Here is a 14,337-nt window from a genome sequence, read left to right on the forward strand (position 1 = left end):
AGTGATAGGATGAGAGGAAATGGCCTCAAGTTGTGCCAGGGGAGGTTTAGATTGGATGTAAGGAAAAATTTCTTTACTGAAAGAGTGGTGAAACATTGGAAGAAGCTGCCCAGGGAAGTGGTTGAGTCCCCATCCCTGGAGGTATTTAAAAGATGTGTAGATGAGGCACTTAAGGACATGGTTTAGTGGGTGGTGGTGTTGGGTCAACGGTTGGACTCGATGATCTTAGAGGTCTTTTCCAACCTCAATGATTCTATGATTCTATGATTCTATGATTTATGATCCTATTTATTTATTTATTCTATCAAGTACATCTAATAATTTTTTTTATTATTAGCAAGCTTTGCTTAGTGTGTAAGATAAGACCACAGATCTTCAGCTAGAGATGAAGGCAGCATTCAGAGAGATCTGAAAATATCGTAACAGGACATTAAACGTTATACTTCTTTGTAGCAGAAAAGCAATATGGGAACAATAGTGAGACAGGTATCATAGAAGTAGCTACCAACAGCTGAAATGAATTTATAATTCTAGACAGACAGTCCTTCTTGCCTAAAAGTATCCCTCAAAATAAAATTGTTGCTTTATTGATAATTGTGTGCCATGTGTTTTCATAACAAGCAACATGTTAACTTTTAAAACCTGCCAGCTGAAGCCCATGGACCAAGACTAAATTCAGAGCACTGTAATCCTTTAAAGTTGTTCTTCCTGGATAACTTTTTTGCTTGCATCATGTATTGTCTGCCCATTGTTTCTTCAGGCATCTTGCTCAGTACCTGGACATGGTTTCTCCCTCGATCTTTTATTATCTCTTGGACTAATATTTTTCTATAAATGGAGAAGTGTAAATCGCTGAAATTCAGAATGTGATGCTTGTAACTCTTCGAATTTTTGTTCCTTTGGGAGTGTAAGTGTGGCTACAGGCACACACAACACTTTTGAGAGTGCTTGTGAGGACACAGACTATTGAACTGCTGCAACAAATAGCAGAGATGGTTTTGGAGCAGCCATCCTTGGTGAACAGCAGCCTTTCTTGTTGGGTAGATGAGTATCATTAGCTTGTGCTCTGTAAATAAGAGTCTGATTAGCCCTTGTCAAAGGGCTGTTTGAACTTGATAAGCTGCCTAAATGTCTTGGGAATTCAGCAGGTTTCCCCTCGAACAGTATATTTCCCCTTCCATGATCTCACCTTGCGAAGCTACCAGCCCTCTCAGGAATAGGGAGGTATCAGCATTAAATACTTACTGTTCTAAGCACGTACTCAGTTTTGTATTTGCAGGAGTTTGTTCTTTCAGCAGAACAACAATGAAGCTGGTCAACAAATAGGTATCTGCTGCCAGAGGCTGGGACCTGGGCTGTTTCTTTTTTCCTGCCAACTTGCTGCACAAGTACCAAATATTATCAATTATCAGAGCAAAGTTCTATTACAGCAAATGTGGTACAAACACAGAAAATAAAAAACAGTCACTGCCCTAAATGGTTTACTATATAACAGATGAGAGACATACAGACAAATTAAAGATACAAAAACCCAACAGATTATTGTCTGGTGCTGTAGATGGAGGGCTTAGGACATTTGTAGCCCAACTGTTGTCAAGTTTTCTTATTGGTATAATGAAAAAAGTGAGCTTTAGAGAATCTTTTAAAAGGTAAAATCATAGTTTTTCTAATATTATGGAAGTTCCTACAGGGCATGATGGGAAGTATAAGAGAAGATAAACTGCTGGTTGTTCAGGAAAGGACATTTATGACAACACTTTGAGCTCTGATGTATGCTCTACCCAAAACCTAAATTCTAAAACATTATTCAGTATCTGTGACATTTTTATGTAGCTGATTTGATTACTATGGCACATACTCACATTTCAGGAATTCTCTTTTTTTGTTTGTTTTCTTACAGTATTTATTTTTTATAAAACGAACTGTAAAAGTGCTTGAAATCTTTCCATTATTGTTTTAGATTTGTCACAGTACTTATAATACCAGACAGCAATTACATTTCTTCATACCACTCTGTCAAAGTAGCTTATAGTAGAGGCTTTCATGGTTATCATGATGTTTTTGCATTTCCCATTTATCAATACACAGACATCACAGTTATATTTTATTTTTCACTTTTACTTTATTAGTGATGTTTGAAATTTGAGGCCAATGCTTCAGTCTTCTAAGTACGAGTATGTTTTAATTCAAATTAAGTTCTCTCAAGGAAAAGTGAATTTCTATGTTTAGAAAAAGACACAGAACTAGAGCTCAGGAAAACAGTCACGCTTACAGCCTGCAGTTTTCAGCATAGATATACATGGTTTTCTGAATTATTTCCTTCATTTTAGAAAGCAGACATTCTCTTACTTAGCTTTCTTTATGTCTAGGATTAAAGCCATCATTTTCTTGAACAGCATTTTTTTCAAAGTGAGAGAAGTGTTTAAGAACAAAACTTATTCCTATTCTGTTTCCCATAACTGATTATTAACATTGCTGTGAACCCTATAAGTTGTCTGTAGGTGACTGTAAGCATTTTTCCGAAGTTTAAAAAAAAAAAAAATTAAAAAAAATGTAAGTACAACATTAAACTCTCATTTTATGCTCTCATAGGTAGTGAAATGTCAAACTTTTTTTTTAGGAGTCGCTATAAACAAATACATATTTAGTTGTCTTATTAGTATAGTATTTGTTAGATTTCACTTTTCTACTATAATCATGCTATTCATATATATTTTTACATGGAGATTGGTTATGTGTTAAGAAATATAAATTGTTCAGGTCTACACCGCTGTGGCTGAATGCTCAAATGGTGCATGGAGCCTTTGCTCTTCTGGCTCGGCTACACAGCCCGTGGGCAGGATGCTTCTGTTGCACCAGGCAGGGAAATTTTACTGCTGCTGTTTGACCAAGGACGGAAAGGCCAGGGAAAATTGTATGCAGCCAAGAAAAGATATGCTGAAGTCATCATGTATATGCCTCTTCACAATGTCCCAAGACTTACCAGGACTACAGGAAAAATTGCGGGTTAAAACTCTCAAAAGCATCATCAAATAAACATGAATCATTCATAACCGATGTTATATATCACAGGGCCGTTCACTAATATTTTCATAATGCAGAGCACAGATTTACAGTAGGAAAGTGTTATAGATATCCTCACTCGTGAACATGCTAACATGCTTACAGTAACCTCAGGCATGTTTATTCAGGAAAGTAATGGAAGGAAAATATACAGGATGGTATATTCAGCAGCCAGTTAGCAGTCAGATTCAGTTATCTTTTCTGAAATTTGCTTGTTTTTTCATATGTTTGGGACAATGAGTTTTACGATGCAAATCCTTCATTTTGAAAAATCAAAGGTTTTACTCATTTCTTTTCGTCCTTAATTTTCTCATAATATGATTTCATGTTTTCACTTTTAAATTATATTCTGTGCCATGTTTTTGTTATTTATTCTGATACATAATAATTTGTTTGTTTAAAAAAATATATCTGTGTTCCTAGACTGAAGGTCATTGGATTGTTGCTGTTATTATTACTATTACTCTCTTAGTCTACTTCTGTGTCTCTTTTTATAGGCCTCACCTTGACACATCAGCAGAGCTGAGGTATTCTGTGGGCTCACTGGTTGATAGCCAGTCTGACTATCGGTCAACTAAAGTGATAAGGCGGCCTAGAAGAGGCCGGATGGGCGTACGCAGAGATGAACCAAAGGTTAATCCCCAATTTCTTCTCATATATTGCCTGATAAGAGAATGTATTTCAGTCTCTTAAGCTTACAGTTTGTGTATTTCCAGAAAAAAACCCCACAACTACATCAACAAAACCTAACAACACACCAAAAAAAAACCCAAACAAAAAGCCCAAATAGCATGGTCTTTTTCTATACATACTCAGACAAGAGTACTGTTGTACTAAAATGAAGGCAGAAAAGGTTGAAGTTCAGACATCAAAGTTCAAGCATACCTGATTGTCTGTCTTCTCTGGGTATATTTTTGTGTAAATTTTCCTGATAGTTAATTTTACACAGCATTAGAAATTATGTGAAAATACTTTACATCATCTGCGGTAATATTGCAAGTATTAATGGTGAATTAATCATTCAATAAGTATTCTTAAATGTTAGTTGCTTTGCTTTCCCATTTTATAGAAGTTCAACTTTGCAATTGTTTTCCATGGAATAAGCCATGTACATCCTAATTCCTGCTCAGGTAAAATCACTTGGAGATCACGAGTGGAATAGGACTCAGCAGATTGGTGTTTTGAGCAGCCATCCATTTGAAAGCGACACTGAAATGTCCGACATCGATGACGATGATAGAGAAACGCTTTTCAGCTCCATGGACCTCCTGTCACCAAGCGGCCATTCCGATGCCCAGACTCTGGCCATGATGCTTCAGGAGCAGCTAGATGCAATCAATAAAGAAATCAGGTATGTAGTCTGAACTAGCTGTGATGCACTTATGATTACAGCTTCAAGCTTCCTTTAGTGCACGAGTTCAGGTACCGTTCATAACAATTAGGAAACCACTTGTACATTTAAAGGATTGATAATGTGTCCGCTTTTCATATGAGAGTACTGATTGTGTGAAGATAACAATGGCATCTTCATTTCCTAACCATAGAAATTTCTTTCAAAAAATGTTCCAAGTGAAGGACTGCTGGCCAACTGAAGAGAAATAGGTGAGAAGGCTAACACAGGGCAAATTTGACAGATCACTATTCATAGTCCTCTTTTCAAGGTCTTTTTCACTGTTCTGCATGACTCCTCTTACTCACTAATGACGTCCTATCAGAAATTTTTTATTTCAGTGCTCTTCATGCTTTCTTCTGATAATTATTCCTATGTTACATCTCATATAAGCCATGTTTTCTAAGACATGGTTTTGATTTTCTATGGAGGCATAGAATGTGATTTTTCATGCTCCAAGTTGGGTTATAGTGCTTGGAAATAGGTGATGAATTGGATGTATTGTAATAATTTCTGTGCAAATTTAATGGAGTGATAGAGAATCCAATGACTTATTTTAATTTAGTGAGTTTTATAAATGAAACCATATTTTAGGCTTAAAGCATTCTTAAATGTTTTTCAGGAAGGCTAACTTTTAAAAACTTGATGTATGCAAAACATCCTCTCATTCATGACTGTTTCTTTAGAAAGAGATGAAGGAGATTATTAAATTATTAATTATTAAATACTAATACTAATTAAATCAGTATTAGCAACTTTCTGGTAATACTACAGGCAGAAAGACTGTCGTTAGAAATATAAATCAAAACCAGATTACCTTTTGCCAAATCTCAGTTGTTCTGTGAGCAAGGTAACTTTAAAGGGAGAAGTCTTTTGGAATATATTGAATTTGAATAACTTGTCTGTTCGCAGGGGAGACTTTTTGTTATAGGTCTACAGCTTTGCATTTTCACTACTCCCAGAATTTCTTCATTCAGATAGGATTACTCTGATATTTTCTAAAATCTCTTATTACAGCTGTCAAGATAAAGAGTCAAGGAGGAATTTTGTTGTTGGGAGGGTAAATCTCCTTAAAACAGTATATGTAAAAGAGAAAACCTTATCCATATTTTCTGTTATTACAAAAAAAGTAAGCACTGTGACCAATTCAGGAAGCTGTAGATGCAACAAATGTATTTGTTTTAAAAAATACTAGCATTTTGGCAATTTAACAGGTAATTATGTAATACAGTAAAAGGTTTTTCACAAGAAATTGTACCTGCAGGTGACATAGTTGGGTATTATTTGTGCCATCCTGAATCAGATCACTGTTTTACTTAACACAGGATCTTGACTTAGATGCTAGGTACAGTTTTATCTCAAAAAGGAAGCACGGGTGCACATTGTATGTAGCCATTTTTACTGCAGGTCCACTGAGAGTAGTTTATTTCCCCTGCTGCTAAGCTTATACTGAAGTACAGGCCTTCATTACCATCACCGTCATTATTAAACAACCAGGTAACTAATTTTGTATACTTTTTTTTTATACATTTCAGGAAAAATGGTTCTACAAGGATACTCTTATAAACTGTACTGCATTTCACATTTTCGTGGTTTGTTTTTTTCTTTTTCTTGACAAACACTATAAGGGTTTATCAAATGATTAGAGATACCAAAAGAGATTAAAAATGTATTTTGCCTTAGATTTGTTTTATTTACAAGATGATTCAGAATTTAGATTACTAAAATGACAAAGATTGTTATAATTGCCTTTCAAAATATTATTTCCCTTTAAGTTTCTGCCATGCTTCATTTCAGAAAGAACTGCAGACATTTTATAGAAATTTTGAAATGGATGTTAGGGAAGAAGATTTATCACAGCACAGGAATTTGTAGGTTTCTATTTCCAGTGCATTACGTTATTATTTTCAGTGCATTTTCACTTATTGTACTTGCTTCATTTCACTCAGAAAAGCCTGATTCACAGTTTCAGCCTCCTCAAACTTCGTATTCTCTCATTTAACCTTGATCCTTCATACTTTTTCCTCCTCTTCACAAAAAAAAGACCCCTAATATGGGGTTATGGGCAAAGGACTTATAGACAAATGTTTTATTTTAAACACATTTTATCATTCTAGGTGCATTCACAATTACAAACCAAAACTAAAGAACCCAGTGGAAGAATCCTACTGAGGCTATATATGTTTAAGAAGCTTATATTTCTTGTTAACAAGAGAGCTATTTTAATGAAATACACTTAAAAACTCAATGCTTTAGAAACAACTGTCATTTTTTCATCAATTTGTAGGTATGAAATGGACAAATTGTTTTGCATGTTCTCTTGTTTTATTAATATGGATTATTTTAGCAATCCCCTTCTTAAAGGCCCAATTTCATTTGACTTTAAATTTCTGTTTGTGCTTTAGCAACAGAAAATCAGATGAAGCCAACTTAAGATTGGAATTAGTTTCTTATGGTAAATTGGATTGTTAACGCCGCCCCCCCAATACTGTCTCCTTTGCAAAGGAACCAGTCTTCCTGAAATGTCATATGTCAAGTCTTGTTGTTGGGCAGATTCTTCAAACAGTTGTTGAGGATGGAGGAATTAAGAAAAATAATTTTATAATTCTGGTGATTAAAAATACCCTTTTCGATATTATTTTGGAGTTGATCTAAGCTATTCACGTTTGCTTTCTTTTTCTTCTGAATTTCATTTGAAAGGAAACATTTTTTTACTTTTGCTTTTGGGGCATGCAGAGACAAATACAACCGTGTTCTTCTTTTATTTAATAAGGTTAATCCAAGAAGAGAAAGAGTCGACAGAACTGCGTGCCGAAGAGATAGAGAACAGAGTGGCCAGCGTGAGTCTGGAAGGCTTAAATCTGGCCAGAGTCCACCAAGGTACCTCCATTACTGGCTCAGTGACTGCATCGTCACTTGCGAGCTCATCTCCTCCCAGCGGACACTCAACTCCTAAACTCACCCCTCGCAGTCCAGCCAGGGAGATGGACAGAATGGGGGTTATGACGCTGGTAAGAAACTTTGTGATACCAATTTTAGGTGTGATATTTCTAGTATTAAATACTTCATCTTTTCACTGTATGAATGGCTTATGTCTCTAATTCTTTATTCACCTCTTCATCATACATACAGATGGCAAATTCCCTAGAATATGGACGTTTGGGTGGTTTTGGTTTTTGTTATTGTGTTTTTGAGCATTGCATGATTCACCAGGGACACAATGATCTGAGGATCAAGGGCCTTCAGCACACAGGCAGTGGAATTAATAACAAACAGAACTGATCATTGGAATTACTGTAATCAGTTTATGTGTAAAAAGTGTTTACTAATGAAAAGCTCTGAAGTAATACAGTTATTGCACAGTAGTCTGTGGGACTATTGCTGAATTCAAACCTCCAAGAAATGTCTAGAAGACATTAAAACCTTCTACTACTTCATGTATATGATCATTTTGATATACTTCTATATTTGGTATACTATTTTATACTTGCAGCATTTTGTATGTATTCTTCATGACAGTATATCAAGCACTTGAAATAAGTGCTTTGTTTTCTAATAATTCATTTAACTGATATATTTCAACATTGCAAGCAGCATACATAGATACCAAGCCATCAAATTATCATGCAAAGCATTTCTAACATTACTGTACCTTTGAAGACATATTCTGAAATGTCTGGTTTGATTTGAAAAGGGATTTGCAAAAAATTTAATTTTGGTCCTAGACAAAAAGAAACAGCGCAACAGTCAAGTAAGTGAAGGTAGTATGTGTCGACATATTCAAGATGTACAATTCTGATATTGATAAGGGTGCAGTGTTCATTGTGGGCTACTAACCAGTTTGGAGCCTGGGTGAATTCATCCCTTTAAGCACTAGGAGAGAATCAAAGCAGCCCACTCTGCTGATCTCTACATACAGTGAGGAGAATAGGATATGTGTAACCCCATTTTTTGTTTGCTCTTTCTCTGATAATCTGAGTGTCATCAATGTCCCCTTGTGGTCCATTCCTGGGAAGCAGCAGTGCTGGTTCCCTGTGGAGCCTCTTAGCAGAGGGAAAATGAGGTTTGATCTCAATCATAAAGCAGAAATTAATTCTAGCTGAAAAGGTCACCAAGAACAGCTGGGAGTGGAGCCTGGCTGTTCATTCTGCTCAGTTGGGAGTAGGGACTTTTGTCTACCATCATCTAGCCAAGTACTCCCTTTTCCTGGGAACTGACAACTACTTGTATTCACCTCTACCCCTCCCAGTTTAGGATGGTGTTTGCTGTCTTCTTGGGAACTAAAGACAGCAGAGAGGAGGTCAGGGCCAGCAGTTGGGGCAGACTCGCACTGATTCTTTGCTGCCCTCAGTTTCCACTGCTGAACAGCAGAAATGAAAATGTTGGTGACGCAGACTGTTGTGGAGGAGGTGGGTGCACAGGCTGCCGCAGCGCCACCCACTTCACCAAAGCAGCACCTTCCCAAATATGCAGTTTGGCTCCATTTCACCAGCCATTTAAACTAAGCAATCTGGCTACAGATAAATGGCAATGGTTAAACTGACCTTCCAGCAGACACCTGCACTGCCTGGTTGCCTTGATTTGGACACAGTAGCTTTGGGTCAGTAGGTTCATCAGATTCGAATACAAAATGACAGCAGAGCCTCTGCACTTCAGGTTGCCATGACCTCACTGGCACCCAGCTCTAGCTGTGCTAAAGCTCAGATGGATGTGTCTGTATGAGTTGCAGTTGAACTTTTGACATATCATAAGCTGTAGAAGTAGCACCCCACTGCGTGCTCAACAGCACAGCCTACAGCTTTGCTCACCCTTGTCAGCCATTTCACGACACTTCTGCCCTGCACTGTTTCAGCAGCAGTTCAGTGTTGAATATCTCCTTTTCCTTACTGGCTGGGGACAGACACAACAGGCTATCAGACATCCTCTAAGTGGAAACTTTGAGTTGGGAAGAGCTCTGTAGAGGTCTGGTCTCTAGAGCCCAAATTGCCAAATGATCCTGTAGGGGTTGGCTGGACGAGCAGTACTGCATCAGTTTCCACAGCCCAGGTCCATGCAGTAAATAAATTCTGCAGAGTATCTTCAGCTTTCCTTGAATGAATGAGACATCTACCAAAAACAAAAATGAAAAGGGGGTTGAAAAAGACACGTTCTAGCAGCCTTCTACTGCCAAATAATGCTGCAGTACAGAAGATGAGTGAATTTGTATCCGTTGACTGAAAATGCCAGTCACATTAATATGGGATAACTGGAGAGAAAGACCCCTTTTTCAGACATGGTATTTGTTGATGATATTTTGTGTTTATACTTGGTGAGACACCAATACATTTGTAATATTAGATAAAAATAAAAAAAAAAAAAAATCTGTGTGGGGCTAGTGGAAGGATTTATATGAAAACTCCAAAAATAAAAAGTGCTACTATAAGCTTGCAATGTCCTATTCTTTGCTAAGCTTATGAAAATGAAGGTGATTGTAACTTTAGAAAAAATAGCTGCTTTCCCAGAATGGCATATTTGTCAGGGGTTATCTTATGATATGACACCAAGTATATAATTAGTATATAATACAGATAGTATTAAATTAATTAAATCTCCGCTTCCCACTTCTGAATGTGAGAAGAATGAATGTGTGGCATTTTGTTATGCTCAAATAAGATTTATTAATCATTCTTTTTTTGTTGTTGTTGCTTTTGTTACCAATCTAAGCCAAGCGACCTAAGAAAACATCGGAGAAAGGTATGATACTGTGGGGTTTTTTTTAAGTCTGGGAGAGCACATTTATCATATTCCTCTGCTATTTAGATAACAGGGTTCCTTGCCAGCCACTGCATCCTTTCCGCTCCTTTTCATTCGATTCCTGAACATAATCATTTTAATCCTACCTGGAAAGGCTTTCAGGGATCACAGCTAAGCCATAGAATCAAGGCCCACCAGTGATATCTTGGAGTAGTAGCCACTACGGCACAAACTTAAAGGAACCCAGTTAAAAACAAAGTGTGAACACGAAAGAATTACCTTCAAATGTATTTTTGGCCATTATTCTTGCTGGAGGAACCAGAGTCAGATTGCTTGAAATCTTCTGGAGCAATATAAAGTTGTTTACAGAATTGGCACTGAATATGGGATTTATCTTTACGTGAGAGGAGACGGCATTTACCATAAATCATTATATTCTGTGACAAAACTTTTTGTTCATGCTTATTTTCAAGCATCCTGACCATTCTGTTAACAAGCTATGGAGAGAGTGTTCCTGTTTATGTCTGTATTTACCCTCTCCCTTACATCCCTGAGAAACTTTGTTTATTTGAATAATCCTGTTTGTTTAATGCAAGAGACCTGCTCATGTCTGAGGTTATTTTCATGTTTAGACCTTTAGTAGATCAACCTGTTTGGCATAAAAGGAATTAATTTCTTCTCCAAGTGTAATCTCTTTTCTTTCAAATACGTACTTTAATCTGCCATATTTAGGCAATTGCTCTTTCCCAATAGTCTCTTTCAAAAATAGGAATCCTTACAATTTGCTCAAAAAATTGCACTTCAATCCATACATGCTTCAGTTCATTTGACAAATTCGTGCAGCGTATGTTGAAACTTTCTTGAAAAGCTAATCTCTCATGGAGTCTCTCTCCCCCAGATTGCAGTAGTTGAAGAAGATGGGCGTGAAGATAAAGCCACAATCAAATGTGAAACTTCTCCTCCCCCAACACCCAGAGCTATCAGAATGACTCATACCCTTCCTTCTTCATACCACAATGATGCCAGAAGGTAAGATATTTGTAACATGAATTGGTAGTTCACTGTTTTACCGCATATTATTCTTTTCAAATCACATTTTTGTTTAACTATTCCAAAATGACCTGATTTCTTCACGTTTCTAAATCATTTAAGGAAGAAGATGTGATTGTTTCACTTGTGGGGAGATGATTACTGAAGTATAACCAATTAATTTGTTTTCAGATCTGCTCAGAAGAAAATGAAAAATTACCTGCAAATTTTGACGTTATCTATTCAATTGCTTTGTTATCATTTTGTAGTAGTTTGCCTGCTTCACTGGAGCCAGACAGCATTGGTCTTGGCAGTGTCAATAGCAGCCAGGACTCCCTGCACAAAGCTCCCAAGAAGAAAGGAATCAAGTCTTCAATAGGACGTTTGTTCGGTAAAAAAGAGAAGGCTCGACTTGGACAGCTCAGTAAGGAATTAGTGGTAACAAGCCAAGATCACCATTTCACAGTCGTTTTTCCATTTTTAATTTTGCTTCTTTTCAGTTTTCCAGTCTGCTTATTTTTCTCTTTAGTCTGGCAGAACCTTCCCATTAAACTTCATTGCTATCAGCAATTATATTTGTCAGGCGTTTGCTATGACTATAATGCAAATGAAGAGAGACTTCTGGCACAAATTACTAGAGTCATCCTCTTCACTGAACCTACTGCTTCAGTACTCTCTTGAATTAGCATAAAAGTGCTAACGGTGTATTCTTAAATAATCAAAAGAAAGAGGAGGTGAGAAAGTAGTAAGTAATAAACCACTATAAGGGGTGTAACTGTGATATGGAAGGTCCTTGCAAGTAAATGTAGTTGCTTTTCAGGTTTCATTGTGTCAATGGACGTCTGCTAGTGCCTATCGCTGAATGTCCTCACCATACTCTTTCCATTAGCTATGCTGCTCACAGCAATGCTTTGTTTTCTTCCTACTTCTTCTGCCCTTTTTCTTTGTCAAGACTTTAGTCTAATTCATTCCTACTGAAAATTTTCCTCTGTGATACTCTGTAGGATAAGTCTATACCACATGCAAAAAAAAAACAGTCGTAGCATAATTTCATTTAACTACCTTAGGTAGCATAAGCAATCGAAGGTGAAGTGAGAGTCTTCAGCAAAGGCTCATAGTCTGCATGCCCAGATGGGCAAATACATCCTTAGTCTATGTTGCTAGGCTATCTGATTTAGCTAGATTAAGATTAGCATATATACACATGCCAACACAAGCATCAAATTGGTATAGATGTGTCAGTAAAATAGAAATACTAGCTCTTTCTTAGTCACGAAGATGTCACATAGTACGAATTTGTGAGGCACTAAATTTTTACTGCCATGGTGACCACGTAACACCTGTAAAAGAATTTTAAGAGTTTGCAGTAACTGTAAATGCTTAAGCAATAGGTAAGCCTGAAATTAAAAAGCTAAATTCATATTAAAATATGTCCTTATCACAATTAACAAACCTATCACTAAAATCATACAGAATAAAATAAGGTAATATTAAGGTAAAAGTATCAGAGTAAAATCAAATAACAGAGCATTCTCCATTTATACTCCAACCTTTCTCCTCTCTGCCTGTGAGAACCTTGTGTTCTTGAAAAAAAAATAACCAATTTCTAATCGCATTTTAAATTACCTTTTTTCTTACAATGGGAAGAATAAAACTGATTTATTCAGTCTTTTTCATAGTTTAATGTATTTCAGAATCTATTAAATGAGTCTCTCAAGCACACCTTCATGTCAACATCTGCACTGATGGAGAATTTTATGAATTTAGACTGTGTTATTAATTCACATTTACATTCCATAAAACCAATTTTATTGATACTGATGGATTATGCATAATAATCTATGATTTCACAGTAACTCAGGAACATAGAGGACAAAGATGTAATAAATGTGTTGGTCTTCCCTGCAGTTCTTTGCAATGTGGAACAAAAATAAAATAACAACTTTAAAGATTGTCTCAGGAGCAATGTAATCTGGCAATTGATTAATTTCTTAGTAATACCCAACATGAGTAATAAGACCTGTGTATAATTGGATAAAGCCTATTTGTAATTCCCAACACTAGCTCATGAAATTGCAAAAAGATATTAGTGAAGATTTGCAATTAAATTAAATTTCTGTGGCTTCCATCCTTTAGCTCAACAGCAAAGATTTCAGTAAAATGCACATTTTAATTAAGCAAACTAGGTTTACAAGCATGTATAAAATTAACAGCAGGACTGTTAACTGACCGAAAATTGGAAGCAAAATATTTTTAGAAAATGAAACGACGTTGAGCAGCTGAATTATAGAGTAGTTTTTCTCATCTTAATTTTTAAGATATCAAAAGAAAAAAAAAAATTGAGTGGCAGGTTTTATTTCCATTAAATGGCAGTACTTTAAAGCCAAAACAAAATTTAAAGAACAGCAATCATGGTAGTGCTTGAATCAATTCCATGACAGGTACACTATCTGTGCAGATATATAATTAATAGTTCTATTTATAGTGAGATACTATATCACAGAAATCTAGATAGTAAGTCCTATCATCACTGCACTGCAGTATATTTGTATGGTTTTCATAACCTAAATTTATAATGCAAAATCAATAAAAGAATCTCATTTAATTCCTTGCTTAAATTAAACATTCTAATTTGATATAGATACATACTTGTTATATTTTTGAATATGGAAAATACCTTTTCTTCAATAGCACATCAAATACTGAAGAGGTAATAAAGATAATTTTGAGCCTCAGAAAAATTAATTTGTTTTCTTATCTGTGTATTTGCACATGCACACAATTACACTTAAAGTTCATGTCAATGCAGAGAGGATATTAGGGATCCCAGTGATATTAAACCTTGTAAGTACACATAATACTTCTGTAACGGATTCTATAAAATCTCTAAAATCACATGTAATATATACTCATATTTAAGAAGCAATATTGGAACCTCCAAAGTTTTATCACTAACTTCAACAGAGCCAGGCTATCACCCAAAAGATTTCCTTGCTCTGCATGCCTTGCAAAACTCTGAAATTATTAGTTTTTAATTGCTAAACTTGCCAGAGTTTTGGGTTTTTATAATTTGCTACTTTTTACCATCTCTGCTAAACCATTTGTGTTATTGTTCAAAGGCA

The 14,337-nt window shown here is 36.0% G+C and overlaps 1 protein-coding gene across 1 annotated transcript in view; it reads left to right on the forward strand.

Annotated features, from left to right (window-relative positions):
- PPFIA2 (PTPRF interacting protein alpha 2) overlaps positions 1-14,337 on the forward strand; it is a 374,120-nt gene that overhangs the window by 317,816 nt on the left and 41,967 nt on the right. Inside the window, exons 15-20 of the mRNA XM_009284918.2 lie at positions 3,561-3,696; positions 4,194-4,414; positions 7,227-7,464; positions 10,157-10,186; positions 11,085-11,215; positions 11,485-11,639. Coding sequence (XP_009283193.1) covers positions 3,561-3,696; positions 4,194-4,414; positions 7,227-7,464; positions 10,157-10,186; positions 11,085-11,215; positions 11,485-11,639 — 911 coding nt within the window. The remainder of the gene's footprint in view (positions 1-3,560; positions 3,697-4,193; positions 4,415-7,226; positions 7,465-10,156; positions 10,187-11,084; positions 11,216-11,484; positions 11,640-14,337) is intronic.

The sequence above is a fragment of the Aptenodytes forsteri genome, unplaced genomic scaffold (assembly GCF_000699145.1).
Source record: "Aptenodytes forsteri isolate BGI_AS27 unplaced genomic scaffold, ASM69914v1 Scaffold71, whole genome shotgun sequence".
Lineage (NCBI taxonomy): Eukaryota > Metazoa > Chordata > Aves > Sphenisciformes > Spheniscidae > Aptenodytes > Aptenodytes forsteri.